The sequence below is a fragment of the Tachypleus tridentatus genome, chromosome 1 (genome assembly GCF_004210375.1).
Source record: "Tachypleus tridentatus isolate NWPU-2018 chromosome 1, ASM421037v1, whole genome shotgun sequence".
NCBI classification, from domain to species: Eukaryota; Metazoa; Arthropoda; class Merostomata; order Xiphosura; family Limulidae; genus Tachypleus; species Tachypleus tridentatus.
Window position 1 is genome coordinate 116,526 of NC_134825.1, and position 20,335 is coordinate 136,860.

Below are 20,335 nucleotides of genomic sequence, written 5' to 3' on the forward strand. Positions count from 1 at the left end.
GCAGCTTGTCGTCACCACCCATCGCCAACTATTTTACCAACGAATAGTGGGATTGACCGTCAAAATATAACGCCCTCACGGCTGAAAAGGCGAGCATGTTTGATGCGACAGGGATGTGAACCCTCAGATTACGAGTCGCACGCCTTAACTCACCTGGCCATGCCGGACCCATTGAAATGCAACATGGTGTCTCAAAGTTATTTCCAATCAGGCCTTGAAATTATCTGCTCAATCTTACGATCACACCCTGAAAAAAAGGGCTGTTCCTTTAATTTCACAAAATCAGTATAACAATATGGAGAAGTCAGTTGACTTTGACGATTATACGTTTCTGAACACAAATTGCCATATTTTAGTGCAGATTTACACGATAGGCTCTGTCTGCAGCAATATTACAATCTCAAAATTTAAACATCTTCCACTTTACTACCTAATCACCAGAGACAACAGTTTTCTCAATGTTCTCCAAATCAGGAAAATGTGTGTGAAATCCGGAAAAGCTAAGTGTTAAGGCTATGCCGGTGCTACATGATTTAATACTAGTTTGTGTATTTCTTTTGTTGAAAGCTCCGCAACGAGCTATTCGTGTTGAGCTCACCACAGGAATCGAAGCGCATTTTTTTTAGCATTGTAAGTCTTCAAACTGAGCCACTAATGACAAGAAACGTATTGAAGGTTCTTACGTAATTATTATTATTGGATAAAGTAAGAAATCGTGTTTTATCTATCAAAACCATTTCTTGCACCTATCAAAATGAAGTAACTTTAAATCTTTCAAAGTTGTAAATAATAAAAGTTGAAGGGTTCCTACACACTGTTTTACTTAAAATTGTATAGAAAAAAATCTATGAATAAATTTACCAATCTTTTAAATATATCTGTGAATTCATTACTAGATAATCTGTATGTAAATATATACTTTTTTATCACAGATGCTCCTTTTAGAAACAAATCAAATTTCTAGAATAGTTCATTTGTATGTTACATTCATATTAAACTTCACATTTAATTTGGTAAAATTTCGTTTGAAAACCACTATTTATTTATTTAATTGGTAAATTAAAGTATTTAATGATGTACCATTCTTACTGACCAAATCAGTCCCTTCCTCCCAATGGTCAAGTGTTATTTTCCTTTTTTTTCAATTTGAAATAATTTTTGACTTGAACGTTTAAAAACACTTACACACACTAAGCAAGTACGTTTTATTTGTCAAATATGAGTCTACAAAATACTGTGTGAAAACTTTACAATATCTGGGAATCTGATGAACTCATTCCACTTTTAAATAAAACATATGAAGGTTGAATTACGTTCACTATTCCTTACAAAGTGATATATAAAAATTACTAATAAATTCATTACAAGTCAGTAAAAGGTAGCTGTTTTCAATCATTTCTTATTACTTTCAAGTGATGTAAAATGGTTCAAATCTGAAATTTCACTTGATTATTCTTATCAATACTTAATATTACCCAAAAATATGAGGAATGATGACACTTGCAAACCACCTTTACAGTGGTAGTATTTTATTTAAAAAGTGATGTAAAAATAAACTAACACTAATATTCCTGTAAAGCTACAAACAAGAGCTATATTTCTGCAATAGTCATCCCAATTTTTAATTGACAGACTAGATGAAAGACATGCAGTCAACAATACTCACACTTACAGAATTCACAGTCTGACATGTCAGCCACCAGGGTATGTCCAAGTAATGATTAAAGGTAGAAATATAAGACTGTTATATAAGTGGACGACTTCTATAGTTTATAAATATTTTTTTTCCAAAGAATTTCACTAAATAAAATACATTTAAAAAGAAAAATAATCCTACTTAAAAAAAAAGATTCTAAATGTGATTTAATATACAGTTTCAGGTCACACCTTTGATAAAAAGAAAAGTCTTACAAACTTAATCAAACATAGCATTCAAATACACCTAAATTTCCAGACATAGATTGTTCATAAAGAAAAAAAACTTTCATAATCATTACCATATTACAAGCAGTTATCAGACTACTGTAACAGGCATACAAAATAAACTTACATTTATAAATACTATCTAACGTAAGCAGTCTTTAAAACATTCAACCACTGCAAATTTCTTTACAAGTTCTACTACATTAGACATTTCCTTATGACACTTGCATATATTCATATAGGAAGCTTAAATAATTTTTTTGAAATTACTGTCAAAAAGAAGAAATATAAAGTAAGAAGACTCATTGTTTTATTATTTTGCCAGGTTCAACTCATATACTTGATCAAAAAATCACAGAAACAAACATTTCCTTGGGTCATTTATTGAAAAATTATGACCAAAATATCTAAGACTGCACTTTGACATGATATAATTTATATTTTTGTTAATATGAGGTTGTATGAATATCATATACAGATAAATAGGCACAAGGAAATAAAACCAGAAAAATAGTTTTCCTTGAAGGGTCTGTTAACTAATTAGTAACAGATCACAAAATTGTCTTGAGAATAAAATTACTGGATTTCTTAAAACTGACTCAAAATACCTTTATTTTTTACATTCTCTGTTGTTACATGCTTAAGTATAAATTTTTCAAGTTTAAAAACATTAATATGTTGTTCTCTATACATCTAATTCAGTCTAATCTACTTTCCCTTCCCAAATGTCCACACGTTGTTTGGCAGCTTTTCTTTTCTTTTCTGTTGAAGAAATAACAAAACCTTTAGAACAAAGCAGTAATAAGTAGTAGTTATTTATCTAAGTAATATTTAAATACATGAAATAAAACAATTAGGTACTACTTGCAAGGATTGGATCTTAAAATAGTACTACAGTGCTACTTCCTAAACTAGGTGCCATAAGTAAGTACACAATACTTCTACTCATTCTACAGATTTGTACAGGGTTCTCAGTCCAAATGTCAATTATTTTTTTTTTTTTTTGGTGGGGGGACTTTTATGCTGAGAAAATCTAGAAACACTACATTAAGGTATTCAGATACATATATGAAATAATGATAAATCACATAATCCTAGATGCTCTCATTTCATTAGTTATTTTACTTCTAAATTTTGAAATCCTTACTGACCTACTTACATGCAACAAAATTGTACTGGCACATTGCAGCTTACCCACTGACCACTAGGTTATGTCCAGTCCAACATAAATGATACATTTTACTGGCACATTGCAGCTCAACCACTGATCACTATGCTATATCCAATCAAACAAGAAAATAAATACTAGGCTATGCCAAGATCAACAGTATAGTTAAAGAAAAAATTACTGCCACATTACAGCTCAACCTAGCAAGCTTACCATTAAGATATGCCAAGACCAATAGTTAGATAAGGGAAATTTTAATGAAGGTTGACTACAATATTATTCTATTGATTAACAACACAATACTATCTATAAATAATTATTATTTTATTACCTTTGGCTTCTTGTAACTTTGCCTTCTCTAGTTTTTGTTGTTCTCTTGAGACCTGGACCTTCAAACCCAAGGCACCGGACACAAGACGACGAGCCAGAGCAGCTGACGTAGCTGGTCGTGGTTTTGGGGGTTGCAAGAACTCTGAAAGATAAATCCCCTCCTTTTAATAGTCCACGTGGGTTGTATTATCCATGTCTATAGTCTTTACATATAAACATTTGTATAACATTCTTTGAAACATACATACAAAGAGAAATCTTCATTTGTTTAGTCCTAGATGCTGTTGTTTTTTACGCAAAACATTTTTGTACTTGCTAGGCGACAAATAGCATATACAATTATATATATATAAAACAAAGACACAAGTTATGCTGCTTAAAAGACCCCAGAAGATATTGCCAACTCCAGTAATAAGCTATCAGCTAATGATAATAACAAGAGGTAAAGAGAACTACATGCAAACAGGTAATAATGCTGGTATCTCCCAGGAATTTCAAACATGTTAACAGAATGTAAACACAAAAAACAGTCCTTCTTGTAACAATATTCAAGGTATTCTATCTCAATGGCCAAGGGTGCTAAAATATTGATAACAGCAAGAAAAGTTTTGTTTTTGAATTTGAGGCAAAGCTACACAAGGGCTATCTGCACTAGCCATTCCCAATTTAGCAGTGTAAAACTAGAAGGAAGGCAGCTAGTCATCACCACCCACTGCCAACTCTTCGGCTACTCAAATAGTGGAATGACTGTCACATTATAACCCCAAGGCTAAAAGAGTAAGTACATTTGATGTGACTGGAATTCAAACCCATGACCCTCAGATTACAATTCAAGCCCCTTAACCAGCTGGAATGCCGGGCCCAAGAAAAGTTTATTTTCAAATGTTAGACAAAATTCATTCATTTGTTCATCATATTACTATTCAAGTTATTCTTGTTTCATAAGACTAAAGGCAAAAAACTGCTAATGAATATTGTATTCAAACCTGGTCTAACCTACTAAAAAAAACTACTGTGCAGGTCAAAGGGCTAATTGTGTTGTTGATTCTTCAAATAAAAGGAGAAATTTTATCAGTTTTGTCATCACTACTGGACAAGTTTTTCTTCAAAGTCATGATTTAAGCATCAAAGCCTACAGCAAAAACAGTTAGGTATATTGTGCCAAAATCTATGCACAGCTACTAAACAAATTCCTGCATAGGTTGTAGGGCTGCTTTTTTCTAAGGTCTTCTTTGTTACAAACATAAGCCATTCAACCATCACAGAAATGTAGAAGTCACTACAACACTGTCAAAATATTCAGAAATGTTCCATTTTATGCTAGTCGGAAATGCTTTGTTTTATGAACGTGTTGATTTATAAGTGTCTCCAGCCTTACTATTAATGATTATACTTTTACAATCTGCTACAGAACAAATGGCTATGAATATCTTACTGAAAAATGGATAATAATAATAATGAATGCAGTAATGAGTACATCATAGGATAGTTTTAAGGTAATTCATGAGCCTTTGTTCTTTTAGCCTGGAAGAATTTCTGCCATAAAACAAATCTGTTTTGCTAATGTGCATCACTTGGAAAATAATTTGTGCTGCTCACAGTGAATTAAATGGAAACACCATGACAAGAATTCATAATTTCTTGAGTTAGTCATTCTTCACTGTCTCTACGTAGTTTTCTGTGACTATTTAAGTCAGTTTTTTAACACAAGACAACTACTGTAGTATACTTTCCTGTGTTTTATTCTACTGATTTTTGTAATTCCCCGAAACTGTGAGTGTGTATTTTAGTATTAATTCGTTATTGTTATTAATATTTGTTTCACAAGCCTACAACAAAATGGGTTGGGTATTTTACACAAAAACCTAAACAGATATATAATATATGAAACTCTGTAAACATCCATGACCTATTTAAATGTTAATTTCTTTTCACTGGAAGTTGATTTATGTCGCTATACATGCACAACTTATGCAATGTTGCTGTGAGTTTAAACTTGGTGCTTGTTAAACTCATTTTCAAATAAAACCTCAGACATAAAACCATCTGGCACAGAAAATAATGGATGGTTAATAAAAATAACGCCAATGTAGAAATAAACTGCTGAAGAACGTGTAACGTTCATCTGAAAATATACGTACGTACATAGCTCAAAATGTATTCTCCATAAATGGACATAAAAACTTATGATAATTAAAAACTGTTAATTTAAAAAGGGGAATAGAGATTGTCAAAAAAAGTACAGAAGCAAGCTGAATTCAAATACAAAGATTATATTTCCAGACCTAAAGCTAGAGACTCTAAGAAAAATAAGCACACTAATCTGGAAATATGTCCATATTATTTCCAACTGGTGATACTATTTTTATAATCCATAATTGTAAGTTTGGAAATATAATTTTGATTCAACTTGTTTGTGTAATTCTATTAATTCCTGCCCCCCTGTTTATAAATTAACAATTTTTAATTATATTGTCTTACTGGAAATATATAATTTATTAATTTAACACAATACAATTTCAAGTAATGTTCATTTAAATATGCAGATTTTTTAAGTAAAGGCTTAGGTTATAAATTTAAAAATCTATTTCATCTCGCACTCTACGTTCCAAAAATAGTTGCTATGAAAAACAAGTCAAAATTTTGCCTCACATTTGGTAAGAATTCAGTAAACCTTCGTACTTTCAGTTTACCTGATAATCTATATGCCTTATGTTTTGATTCCCTTGTTGCTTCTGATAAGGGTCGCACTTTCAGTAACGGGTTGTGGATGGTAAGGACATCTGATGCTATAGGAAACATGCCACAAAATGTATTAAAGAAAATGCTGTCACCTAACTATTTGAAAAGCAGAAAAAAAATTAAAGTTATACAATCAACAATAACCTCATATAACAATTGACCTACTGCTTGTTTAATTGTTAATTTTACACAGAGCTTGTCAAGGACTATATGCTCTAACTGCCCAAATTTTGAGGTAACAGAATAGAGGAAAGACAGGTAGTCAATACCACCCAATGGCAATCCTCGGGCTTCTCTTTACCATCAAATAATGAAATTGACCATCACATTAAAAAGCACCCAAGGCTAAAAGTGTACATATATATGGTGACAAGAGTTCAATTGCATAGCCCACATATTGTCAATCAAGTACCCTAACCACCACATCTTTTATCTACTATGTAAAAAATAACAACTCTCTCTTCAAAACAACACTAACCATGTAAAAAATAGATATATTAGTTTAAAATAATTCAAATATTACTGAAAGGAATTTTTTTTATTTTAAACAAAATTGTAAATTATAAACTGTAAAGAAAATGTTCCAGAGAAATTTTTCTATAAATATTTTTAAATAAATAAATTAAACATAATTAACTAATTACCATCTTCTGTTTTTTATACTAGACATTAACAGTGTGAATTCATATTGAATCACTATGTTTTCATCTGTTAATAAACAAAAAGAACTAGTGAAGCCATTCATTATCTCAATATAATACCAGTAAAACACAATAATTCATAATACTAATATGTTATTGATATGTTATTAATTAAAGATCATATAACACACAAAGTCATGGACCTATACAGTTTGGTGCATAAAAGGGGTAGAAAGATGTGTTGTAAAGAAGGGTGTGTAATGATAGTAAGACATTAGTATTAGATTTAGAATTAGTATGGTGTGTAACAACAGTAAGACATTACTATTAAGTTTAGAACTAGAAGGGTGTGTAACAATGGTAAGACATTACTATTAGGTTTAGAACTAGAAGGGTGTGTAACAACAGTAAGACATTAGTATTAGATAAAGAACTAGAAGGGTGTGTAACAATATTAAGACATTACTATTAGATTTGAACCAGAAGGTTGTGTAAAAATAGTAATACATTACTATTAGGTTTAGAACTGTAAGGGTGTGTAACAACAGTAGGACATTACTATTAGGTTTAGAACTAGAAGGGTGTGTAATGATAGTAAGACATTACTATTAGGTTTAGAACTAGAAGGGTGTGTAACGATAGTAAGACATTACTATTAGGTTTAGAACTAGAAGGGTGTGTAATGATAGTAAGACATTACTATTAGGTTTAGAACTAGAAGGGTGTGTAATGATAGTAAGACATTACTATTAGGTTTAGAACTAGAAGGGTGTGTAACGATAGTAAGACATTACTATTAGGTTTAGAACTAGAAGGGTGTGTAATGATAGTAAGTCATTACTATTAGGTTTAATGTTAGAAGAGTGCATAACAATAGTAAGACATTAGTATAAGGTGGAGAATTAGAAAAGTGTGTCACAATAGTAATACATTAATATTAGGTTTAGAACTAGAAAGGTGTGAAACAATAACAACGTATTATTATTAGGTTTAAAGTTAAAAGGGCGTGTAACAATAGTAAGACATTATCAGGTTTAAAGACATTACTATTAGGTTTAGAACTAGGTCTTGGAATAATAGAATTCAAACCACACTATATTCACCATATCCACTGTTCATGACCCCATTTGTTTAATCCAGAGTTCTTCAGACCAGTAAGGTATTGAGTTCCTCCATCACTTATTTGTCCAATATGGCTTGTTTGAGAAATGTATCCCATATGTGTAAGGAGAGCTCATTCTACTTGCAGGTGTGATTCTACAAGTCTACTGACTGTGTTGACACTTACCTACTAAAGTCCTTGCAGATGGAGTTATACAAATACACTACCTGTGTACTCACCTACCAAAGGACTTGCAAACACTCCTAATGCATGAGTGTCATCTACCCACTTTATGTCAAAGTCTTTCAATCTGTAAGAATAAATGTTTACAGTGAATGATTGTTATTTATGTATTACAACTGATGTTCAGAAGAAAGCTTACTTAAACCAGTAAATACATTTAAACTGTTAATTTAATTTAAACAGAGAACATACAACAGTGCCAGAGTTATCTATTCAAAGTTGCAGTGAGATGTAACTAAAGGGACTTATGACTTAATTAACCCTACGTGAATGGCAGTGGTGATTTGTACTTGTACAGTTTCAGTAAAGTTTCACATAGTAATGTTTACACTAGTTCTGAAATTACTAAATGAAACTTTATGGCCCTTAATGGGCATTTAGTAAATGTTACAAGTTTTGCACACACACACACACACACACACACAAAGATGAAACAGAAATTTTAATAAAATATTTTTACTGGATATCGGAAAGCTTACTGGGTCAACCTGACTAGTTTAAGAGAATTTTCATGTTAAGAATAAAATAATTTATTTTACAGTTCCATTTTTCTGCTTTTCATATCTGTTTATATAACAACTAAAACCTACAAAATCAATATGAAATCTTTTTTTGCTTTCAGTAAAACTTTCATATTTTATCTGTTGTTTTTCCTATCCTAAAAGTAAGTGTAGTAAGATCAGTGATGTAAGATAAAGTTAAATGTTGAAAAATAGAAAATAATTCTAAGTTACCCCTTTTCTTTCTAAAAGAATTGCATTTTGTAGCAGACCATCACACATTTATTCTTTCAGCCAAAGCTAACAGGTGTTTCAAAAATGGATTCATTTCCTTACACTTAGACCCTCCTAGTTTTCATCAAAAGCCATTCACCACAATTAGACAGGTTTATGTAAACAAAAAATCAAGATATAAGCACAACATGATTGAACTACAAACTCACTTTGAACATCTAGCATATTACAATATTAACTATTATGAGGAATTAAAATAAAAATTCTGATTTAAGTTTTCTTATCAAGCCTAACAATTTTCCAATTTTTCCATTTTAGTTACCTTTATCACAATAAATAAAATATATATAAAAAATAAGAAATATAGTAATGGAGGCTAGAGTTCCCTCCCTTTGTTGTCAGCCAACAGAGACTGTAAGCTTGCTAATTTTGGTAACTGATCCAAAATATGTTTAAATGTTTGTTTTAAAAATGAAATTTAGAACACAAAACATTGCACACAAAACACAGGATGTCATTCTAACTGAGCTACAAATAGGTTATAAAATTATGTCATTCACTGGTAGCTTAATAATAACATTCACATGTAAACAGTCTGAAATGAACTGTATAACAATAATAACCTTTTGAAGATTCTTGCAGGGGACAAAATTTCTTTCTGTTGGTTATGAACATGTCAATGAAGGAAGCATTGGAATAAATCTTGATAGTAGGTGTCACAAATTTTTTTACATTTCACTAATTCGAAAAGGTACATTTATATCCTGACCCATTGATATATACAGTTTGAATTTCTGACTACTTGGCCTCTCTGGTACCTTAAAAGGTAACATTTTGTTAAAAAGCAAAGCTATATTTTCTTTCCAGCTTTGCCCACAGTGTGGAATGAAACCCAGGTTTTCGTTTTGTAAGTCTTTAAACTTACTGCTGTCCCACCAGGAAAAGGAAGTGACACAGAAAATAAAAATAATATGAGATGGATGACAAAACAGAAGACTAGGAATAACCAAATGGATAATATAAAACTTTAAAATATAAATTACACTTTTGCTAAATTTATTGCTGAACATTGATAATAAAGTTGTCAAACTAAATTTTTAAAGGTCATTCCATGTGCACTTTGACCCACTGCCACACACATAAGGTTGACATGTGTTTACTAACTTTTGTACTTACTTTCTGAAAAACTACAAATCCTGGTTTTGTGTCTTTTAAACTCTAATGCTGTTTAAAGGAAGGCTTACCACAAACACACATTTACATGTATGACTCAGTCAAGTCAGGTGATTAAACATTTACACTGTAAGGTTCTCATAAACTACAATTTAATACATAATAGCACAGATTCAAAACTGAGTTTTGACCCTAAATGTACATTATTTGTTGATTTTGAGGAAGGTAATATTATCACAACAAAACTTAGCTTCTCACAATCCACAGAATTTATGATTATCAAACTTTAATGGGGTCATGTGAACGTAAAGTACTCAGATAAAGTAAGTTTAAATATCTGAGTTCTTTGTAAAATCTTACTTATAGGCTGAAAAGGCATTCACTAGATCATGAGTCTTCAATTCTACTGGAAACCCATAAATCTCTATAATGTGTCCAAATTCTGTAAAACAGGGAAAACAACTCATATTTGAAAGATATCAACATGCAAGCAACAAAACAGTATTCAAGCTATTTATTCAAGATACCCAAACTATTAGTTCTCAAACATCTGTAGTTCATTACATCATTGAGATAATAAACATTTTTTGTGAAAACAAACAAACCAAAAGACAGTGCCTTACCTTTCTCTGATTAGCATATATTTAGTTAGCCGACCAGAATTAAAAACAAAATAATTACACAGAAAACACTATGTTCTCAGTGAAACTATTATTAATAGGTACTGATGATATATACAAGTGAAACAACAGTAGTCTAAGTGTATGTGAAATAGTACAGTCCATACCAGTTTACATAAACCAGATTCAGACCACAGAATACAACCCACATGTATATGTGAACCAGACTCAGACCTCAGTATACACCCCATGTGTATAAGTAAACCACAGTGTGTATATACGCACACACACATACAACGTAAAGATTGTACAATTTAATGTTATCACAAAGCTTACTTTCGTCCGTGATATCTGGATCTTGGGGACAGAAAACAGTGTAGTCATGCTTTGGTTGTTGAATCTTGACATTTTCTTTCGATACTCCTAGCTATATTAACAAAGATAATTATCAACAACTCCAAATATTCCACGTTCTTCGATGGTAAATGCAGTTTTACATATCATGACATTGATGTGGATTTACTACCACAACCAACAACAACATACATGAATACTGTACACTAATATACACTCCCATTTAGATATCAAACTGACATAAAGTACTGTACAAAAAACACATCCAATGGAGTAAAAATAATGTTATTTGTTCTTGACATATATCTGTACAGATGAACTGCCTAGGTACAACTTGATAAAAGCAAAACCTGTAGTAATACATCTTTTATAACTGTGTGATGCTATACATTGAAAACTCATCACATTTCACTTTGATAAAATAATTTGTTTTTTAAGTACAAAACTACACAACGGGCTATCTGGACTGTGCCCACCACAGATACCGAAACTTTGAGCCAAGATAGGGAGAGGGGCCTTTAACAAAGAAATCAGAAGTTTATTATTCATCATCTTCAACTGTCTTGCATAATAAATTATCTATTACTGTAAATAATTTATTAATAGATGAAGGCACTTTAATGATAATGAGCAGACTCTTGATTTGGCACAATAAATAACTACTTCAGGAGTCCAGATAGTTAAATCAGCGAAGCTAGGTGTAAAAAATGTGAGATAACATTTTACACAGTAGCTTTCTCCTTAGCTATGCATCTTTCAAACACTCATTTCTTTTTTTTTGAATACCAATCAAGCATCACTAGACATATTACTTGAACTACAATCACATTATAAACACACCAACAAAAGCACCATTACCAAAGAATTGGTGAATTTTATAAAGCATCTTATCTGTCATTATTACTATAACTACATGTAAATTTTGTTACAGAACAAATTTTAAACACCTCTACTTACTCTTTTGGCAATCTCATGTTTGCAGTATTCTCCATTTTCATCAAAAAATTGCTTCCCAAGAATCATCGTCCACTTCTCCACTGGACCTTTTATCATCTCTCTGACTAATTACACAAGGCAATTCTTTAAAACTGGACGTCTTATTCTTAAGTCCCTTTGCATCATTATCTTCCACAACATGTGATTTGTCAACACCTTGTTGTGGACGAATAGAACCGTCTCTTACGTCTTCCAACTCATTGGTACAACCTTCCTCGTTTATACACAAGTTATTACAAGGCACCACATCAGGTTTTTCACTGTTTAAAAGATTTTTTAGGGAAATTTCCATCTAAAGTCTTTCTTGACTGACTGTTCTGTACATTGTTACAAGGCATGAACTCTGAAACATTTTCAGTTTGCTGATCACTGGGCAGTTCAAGTGGGTTTTGAATCCCTCTGTTTGCACTTAGGTGAAACATCTTCCTCCAAATTTTCTTCACATTTCAACAAACTGGAGCTATCTTTTACATCTTCCTCAACACCTTCTAGAAAAGTTCTACTTTTGCTCAACTGAATATTTTCCAGTTTCCATTCTGTTTTCCTCTTGGGCCTTCCACATTCATCTGCCCTTGAAAAAATATAATCTTCTCCACTACAGATTTCTTTTACCTCAAACAATGTGGTTTCTCCACTGATCGAACTTGTCAATGGAGACTCAGTTCTTGTAGACTTTTCATTTGATTGGTTAGTTATTGCTCCAGTATTTATTAGCGGCATACTCAACTGTCCTTCAAGATCACAAGGAGAAGGCAGCCGACCACTAACACTACACGATTGGCTGGCAACACTGGTACTTGTACAGAAGGATTCAATACTAGAATAACTATCTCCAGCTGTTTGGCAGATTGATGTATAACCGCCAGTAACCGTTACACCACTTTGGGGTGAAAACTCAACAGTTACAGTACCAGTAACACTGCAGTCCACATTACTAATTAAAGAACAAGTTTCCATATCATTAGTATGTGACTGAGGTTTGGCTTTATCCCTACTAGTTTTATGATCACTTGAAAAAAGGCTGTCTGTCAGAACACAGTTACCTGATTCAGATGAGTGCATGTTTAGATAAACTGATGAGCTCATGGCATTTTCCATCCTGATTTTTTTTTCCTTGTGTTGTTTTACAAAGAAGGATGAAACAGTTTACTCTCAGTTGAATCTTCTTTATCAGTTCCTGATATATTATCAGTCTGATTAACAGATCTTAGACAAAGTTTCAAATCCTCAGTGACATTCTTATCTGATACGCTGTCCTGACTTTTGGTTACATTCAAAGGTCTACTATCAGAAGTTGCAAGATTGTTTAAGCTTTTCAAATGCTCATCTTTACTTTCTACCTCACCAGTAATTTTCTCAACTCTTGAACTTATAAGTTGAGTGGATAAAGCAGAGTGGACAGCCGTGTCTTGTATGGCAGATGGAGATGCTTTTGTTTCCATGAGGCGTCGAGACACGCGGGGAACATACAACTGCTTATCTGGACGTTTCTGAACTCTGAAAATAAAAAATAAAAATGAAGTGGAAAACTTCACTTTTATTAGTAACTAATATCAACAACATAGAATAAGACAGCCTTCAACAAATAAAATCAATACACCACAATATGAGAAACATAAACAGATGTGAAGTACCAGCCTAAAAATATTGAAGTCTTGGCACTCAAACAGGAATGATTTGTTTTCCTGCTAAAAATGCATTTTTTTTTATCTTAGATAACTTGATATATATCTGTTTGAGATACATTTAGACTTGTGTAACACCTGGGCTTGGGATACCTCATCTTTTGACTGGACTACCTATAAACATGATTTCTGATTGGCCAATATTTTATTTAATATTTTGATAGAAATGAGTCTGATTAGAGTACAGATGTTTAAATGACCATGACTTCAATGGCAGCATTTCATTTGATACCTATAAAAATCTACTAAATCATGTTACATCAAACTTGCAAAATCTAAAAAAACCCAACAAAACTTAAAAAGCTATAAATCATAAAGTCATAACATGGGGGGGGGGATTGGAATCGGCACTATTTAGATGACACACAACAGTTGAACTGACAACCAAATTTAAATTTACCTGCAGAGAGAAAGCACTGTATTATACAAATGATAAAAACTCCATGTGGGTGAGAAGACATGGCTGATATGGGCAAGAAGTGTTTTAATACAAAACACAACAATTTGACTTCTCTAGGTCATCATCAGGATGTCAGAGAAAGTATAAAATACTCTGTTTGAAAGTGTGCTTCGACAAGAAAACAAATCTTTGCAATACATACATGGTCAAAATATCAGTGACAAAAACTGAAACTATAGAGATTTCCTTGAGTAAGTTCAGATATAAAAGAATTAATGCTACCTTTTACTGTAAAACTATGTTAAAAGTGATGTAGGAAGTTTCCACACACAACTGATTCTAACCAACTTTCTGGTCAGAATGCTTTATTCGTACACAAAAAACTAACAATGACACAGTTTTTAATTAACTTTCAGCTATACAGTACCCATACAAGTCCTTCAGTCCATGACTTTGGTAAATTTTGTTACAATGTTTGAAAAACATTTGATTTATTTTTGAAGAGGAAAATGAAAAAAGAGGAAAGAGCAGATGTCATTTTAAGAAGCCAATCTGGATTCTTAACCTAAGTTATTTTTTACCCTTACACTGATTATCAATAGTTTGTCCATTTAAAAGATGTAAACTACTACATCTTGACTTCTTATGCTAGAATCTTGAGGCAACTGGAAAAAATTTAGACAATTTGACACAGTAACAAATTTTTACCTTGAGAAACTGGACTATGGGCTCCAGTTTCAGTACCACTGAAAACTCGCTTCATTTTTTCGTAACAAGAAAAGTATAGTGCATGTGCGGGCCCTGCTCCGCAAACTACAGCACTCATTCCTCGGACAGGTCGAAAAACTCCTTCAAACCTGACCATTTTGTACAAACCTTCTGATAGTGAATGGTAGGTGGCCTTAGGATTTGGTTGAAGACTCTGCATCCTTGTCTGGAGAGAAACAGTGAAAATAAAACCTAGAGTTTCACCTTGATTTTTGTAACTCCTGCCCTTACAGCTCTTTTACATGTGACACAGTATCACCTTAACACAGTTTTGTAAGGTTAGTGATATCCAAGCCAATTATTTTAACAGATACTTACTGAATCACAAACATGGCAATGTGCATTACTTATAGTATACATTAGTATATTAATGAGGCCCTTAGAATACACAATATATTACACCTCTTACATTATCAGTGCCTAGAATTAAATACAGAATAAACAAAAACACGACATAAAGAATTGGAAATAAAACCACATGTAGAGAGCAAGATAATAAAATAATTTGTAGCGTTAAAACTTAAAAATAGAACAATTTTACTAAGAAAATAAATGTAATATAATCAGTAAACTTTATAGAAATACAAGATAGAAAGAATGAGTGTATATTAACAATCTAGACAAGGCAAGGGTTAAACAGATATAAATAAAATCGTACCTTCACTGGAGTCTAATGGATAAATAATGCAGTGTTCCATAATACCTGCTGCAGCTCCTGCAATCATGTGGATCACAGAGTTATTGGAAGGTAAATATTCATAATCGTCATTCCATTCTCAGAATTGTCCTGGTACAGTCAGCAGGTCGAATACTGTGTGTAAACATATAAGGTTAGACTGTCTCAATACAACCAAAACTATAGCTCATCATACGAGACAACCTTTCTTGTGTGAACATTTGATTACTGTTGTATTTCCCATTAATAAACAAATAAATATTCCTGAACTTTGTGATTTTCAAGTAAACATACATAAAATTGTGTATTAAGTGTACAATCAGTGAAGTTTATCTTTTCTTTCAATTACTGTCATTAATTATCAGTGTGATGTTAAAACAGGTAAAATGCAAATTGTAATGGAATAAGATATAATTTTAAATATAAACCTAAATTTTCAATTATATTTCATACTTCAAGTCATTTCTATTTATTTTAAAAATAATGAAGCCTTTTCTGGCATAAAAAAGTTTAACTATAATGTTAAAAGTTATAATTTTCCAAAATGAAAATAATTCTGACAGGTACTTCCATAACTGCCTTACTAAATAAACTGTTGGGATAGAATTAAAATCTGTTATGGTTTATGTGGGAATATTCTGTAAGTTTTTGTGAAATTCCATGAACCTGTAAGATGATTCTGACTGATCAGCAATGATCTACGACTGAGAAATGCTAACACTACACTTCTATTCCAATACTAAGTACTCTAGACGAGACAAAACTTTTCCCTACAGCTGTTGGGTCTTGTTCAAGTTATAACACACATTACAGATGGTTTGCATTAGCAGTAGTTCTGAATATGTTTTAAATTTGTTTAGTGTGTTATTTATGAACTTAAAATGGTGAGTTTTTTTAAATTTCTTAAAAACAATGTGTTGTAACTTTTAGGAACCTCGACATTTAGGAAAACAAAATTTATTTTTAAGTATGGCAACACAGATAATTGTCTTTTAAAAAGTCAAGAACAACCCAGTGAGTGTGACAAGATGAGGCTGAAATTTAACCTTTATTAATTTTATTTTAACAATCCGTGAAATAAGATGTAGTTAGAAGGTAAATAACAACATCTTGTGATGTGTAAAATCACATTATATGTGCATGATTCAGTGTTAACAAGGCCAGGACTCATCAAACCAGTTACAATATGATAGACATAATACAGGTACAGGTGCCATATATATATAATATTCCTTTCTAATTACATAAGGCAGTTTTCATAAAGTAAAAAAAAGTCCACACAGAAGTATTATTTCAGTAATTAAAACCTAATTAAGTGTTGCATTTGTACACAAACATAAAATATTAAACACATTTGATCCTGGTTATTAAGGAGAAACAAATAGTAACAACAAATGATAACTAACAGTTATTTGTAACTGGAACATCAGAGTTGATTAATCCCATATATAGTTTCATTACTGACTCAAAAAAAACTAAATAATCTTTCTGAAGTTTGACAACATACAGAATATCACAGACATCCACATTTGACCTATTTCAGCAAATGTAAGTATCAAAAGAAAAACAACTAGGACAACCATCCATACGTGAACTAATGATTAATATAGCAAATGTTGATTTATGCACACACAATGTTTATACAGATTATTTATTTATACACAGTTAATCAGAATACTCTTAATTTTTTTTTTATGGAGAACAATAAATCAAAACTTATAGTTCACCTTGTGGATGCAATTTAATGATACCAATATTATTAGATCTTCATGTTAAAAATGTTTTTATATAATTAAACTGCTCACAGCTACCCTAACAGGTGATTTTTTTAACATATTTAAGAATCAACACATGACCAGACCAGGATTACTTGCCAATGACAATCACCCACCAGACTTCCATCAATACTCTCAACCTTACCTAAAGAAGTACATAACATCGTAATTATTATAAAATAGTACAACATGAATATAATTAGGCTCCCAAATGAAATGTTCCTGTGTCAAAAGTTAAACCATTTGTCAGTCTAAGCTTGTTGGTTTGTTCATGTTTCTACAGAAAAAAATAAAATCCAGATATTCAGTAACCAGTTTTAACACAGTTTTCATTGCTCGTACTTCGACGATACAAATAAATTACACAGAATTTAAAACAAACAGATTAAAATATATTTAAGAAATTTGTTTTGTCTACTTTTCACTTACTTCCTATATTCTTGTCTCACAACAAGCAAGGTCGGTTACCTCTACCGTAGAAAATGGGAACACGCTACATGTACTGTCCACATGAAAGCAAACACCTGTAAATGAAGAGAAATGAAAGAAACTGTTTCACAGCTGAGAACACTTCTGTACACTAACTACACATATTGTGCACTATGGACACAATAACCTACATAACTGTTATTTAGTTTTTACATATTTCACATAAAACATGTTAAAACAATATACAACGTAAATATTCAATAATTAAATGAGGCAAACTTGCACAAACTGAAAACATCAACCAGTGCAACAAGGTCTGCCTTCAAAACTGAACAAGATGTTATCATGATACTTGGACAAGTAGTGCAATGGTAGAACAATGGAACAGACTGGCTCGGTTACTGCACTTAGTGGTAACATACACAATATTTGGTTGGTCTAAACTTGTTCTTTTGATTCATTTGTACAAAAAACATTTTACTCTTCTAAACAGCTATTTTTACAAATCTCTCCAGTAAAGTCTCAATAATGAAAAAACATATATATATATATACATATATCGTTAAACTGAAGTTTAATGACACTTAGCAAACCCTTGAGATGTACCCTCACCATTTTCATTTGTTATAAGATTTTAACAGGAACCTCACAGAAAAGTCTAATTAGTTAAACTAGATCTTTCAAGAGGTTGAGGAGATGTGTACACCATTTATAGTTGTGGTTAATGTGTTATTATGTTTTATTTAGACAAATTAAGGAGACTTCTTATACACTAAATTTGTGTTATGCACAATGAGCTATCCATACTGTGCCCACTACAGAACTTAGTGTTATTAGCCCTAAAACCAGAAGGGGCCTTTCCAAATGAAAATGTACACATACTATAAAAGTAAACATAACACAAATAAAAATAACACTATTTAAAAAAACCTGTAATGATGATTTGTCTTCTATTTACCATGAAAATGCTTCAACCAACTACTTCAGTTGTGCCACATTTTACCTCAGCAGTTACAGATAAGTGAAAATGTACAAACACCGTTGCATTACAGCTACAACAATCATCTTTTGTAACACTGAGTACTGTAAATATATTTTACTAGTGAGTCTCCAAACACTGGTGGTTCAACTGAGCTTCAAAATATTTAACTATGACAATTTTGTTTTTTTTAACCAGTTAATAATTTTTGTTAAGATTATTATGTACTAATAAATAATGACTGCCACTTGATAGTGATGTAATACAATTATCACTTATGTATACATATTAAAGCAGTGTCTACAATGAAAGATCATACTGATAAACAACACAATTCAAACAATTAAAAAGAAATTATACAAGCTTAGTCCCCAAAAAGCCTTCATTGATTAAAATAAACAAATACATAACAGTGGTAAGAAATTATGTTCAGTTTTTTCCTTGTAACTGTCTTGAAAACAATTGATTCTCATTAGAAGCTTCTATAATTCTTCAAATTTTACTGTATATTGATAACAATACTAATAATAAATACATAAATATAAATACATTCACTGTTGAATAATTATAAATTCTAATCTAACACAAAAGTGCCTTTGTTTTTAAGAATGAAAGTTTTCTCAAACAATGAATCTATATTCTTTTCATTACTCGTAACAATCTAAAATTTATCAAATGGATTTAGATTACATGAAATATTATTGTTAAGTTGTTTATGCTAAACAATTATATTCTTAACATGTTTAAATTTAAACTGAAAGATTTTAATGTAACTAACGTAATATAATATTTATATAATAAAACGTTTTGACAAAAATATATAAAACAGATACAGTGTAAAATACTGTGTAACGTTTCTAAAAGTTCCTACTTGGAATTGCTATATAAAATATGAATGTTGCAGGAACGATGAATTTTTCAACTTTTTAGTCCAGCCACTTCAATATCCAATATAAATTCACACTTGTCCAGCACTGACATTAAACTTCAAGCTGAGGTAGTACTAATCCAGCGACACGTGCAAGTTAATAACTTGTCTTACACTGCACTCGTACATTCTAAAAAGTTCATAATGTGATAGGCCTAAAATAGTAGCACTACAACTAATAATTTGTGTGATATTTATTTAAATAAATTATTTTTACACATTTTCTTAATTTCTCAATTATGTGCCCCTTCTCTGAAATACATCGTCATTATTGCAAAAGTATGTCGAAATCATACCATAACATAACACGTCAATTCTACTATATCAAAGGTGTCCTTGCGACCACCGAGTCCTCACTCGATCTACACGTGCTTATCTTCTACGGAATAATCTAGGACTGATAAGTTTGAATTATGAAAGTGAAACTTGTCAGTATACGTATATATTTGTTATTTGATATATATATATATATACAATTAAATTGATTAAAACATTGCTTGTGAAAACTTAAAAAAAGACGTGAAAACGTTTAAACAATTAAGTGATTAAACTGCTACTGATACTTTTAAAATAACCTCTAAATAAATGAAAGTTAACTTTATAGATCTGAATAAAAACTAAACGAGGTGAATAATTACTATACATTTGGTTCCAGACAAATTATTACGG

General features: G+C 31.5%; 1 protein-coding gene and 1 long non-coding RNA gene across 4 annotated transcripts; both read right to left on the reverse strand.

Annotated features, from left to right (window-relative positions):
• Positions 1 to 1,191: 1,191 nt before the first annotated feature.
• LOC143226490 (coiled-coil domain-containing protein R3HCC1L-like) lies at positions 1,192 to 12,313 on the reverse strand. Of its 2 annotated transcripts, XM_076457552.1 has the most exons (7): positions 11,988 to 12,313; positions 11,013 to 11,103; positions 10,417 to 10,498; positions 8,146 to 8,216; positions 6,115 to 6,210; positions 3,423 to 3,563; positions 1,192 to 2,685 (listed from the first exon to the last, which is right to left on the reverse strand). In XM_076457552.1, exons 1-7 carry the CDS (start codon positions 12,081 to 12,083, stop codon positions 2,627 to 2,629), a joined length of 636 nt encoding a protein of 211 aa, XP_076313667.1. In that variant the 5' UTR covers positions 12,084 to 12,313; the 3' UTR covers positions 1,192 to 2,626. The 2 variants fall into 2 exon arrangements, with proteins under 2 accessions (XP_076313667.1, XP_076313752.1); XM_076457637.1 differs by lacking the exon at positions 6,115 to 6,210 and having other exon boundaries at positions 2,508 to 2,685; positions 11,988 to 12,226.
• A 3,224-nt stretch (positions 12,314 to 15,537) lies between these two features.
• On the reverse strand, positions 15,538 to 20,095 carry LOC143226577 (uncharacterized). Of its 2 annotated transcripts, XR_013014683.1 has the most exons (4): positions 19,963 to 20,095; positions 19,610 to 19,796; positions 17,760 to 17,854; positions 15,564 to 15,690 (listed from the first exon to the last, which is right to left on the reverse strand). It is a non-coding gene; the product is annotated as an uncharacterized LOC143226577 (long non-coding RNA). The 2 variants fall into 2 exon arrangements; XR_013014678.1 differs by having other exon boundaries at positions 15,538 to 15,690; positions 19,610 to 20,066.
• Positions 20,096 to 20,335: the final 240 nt, after the last annotated feature.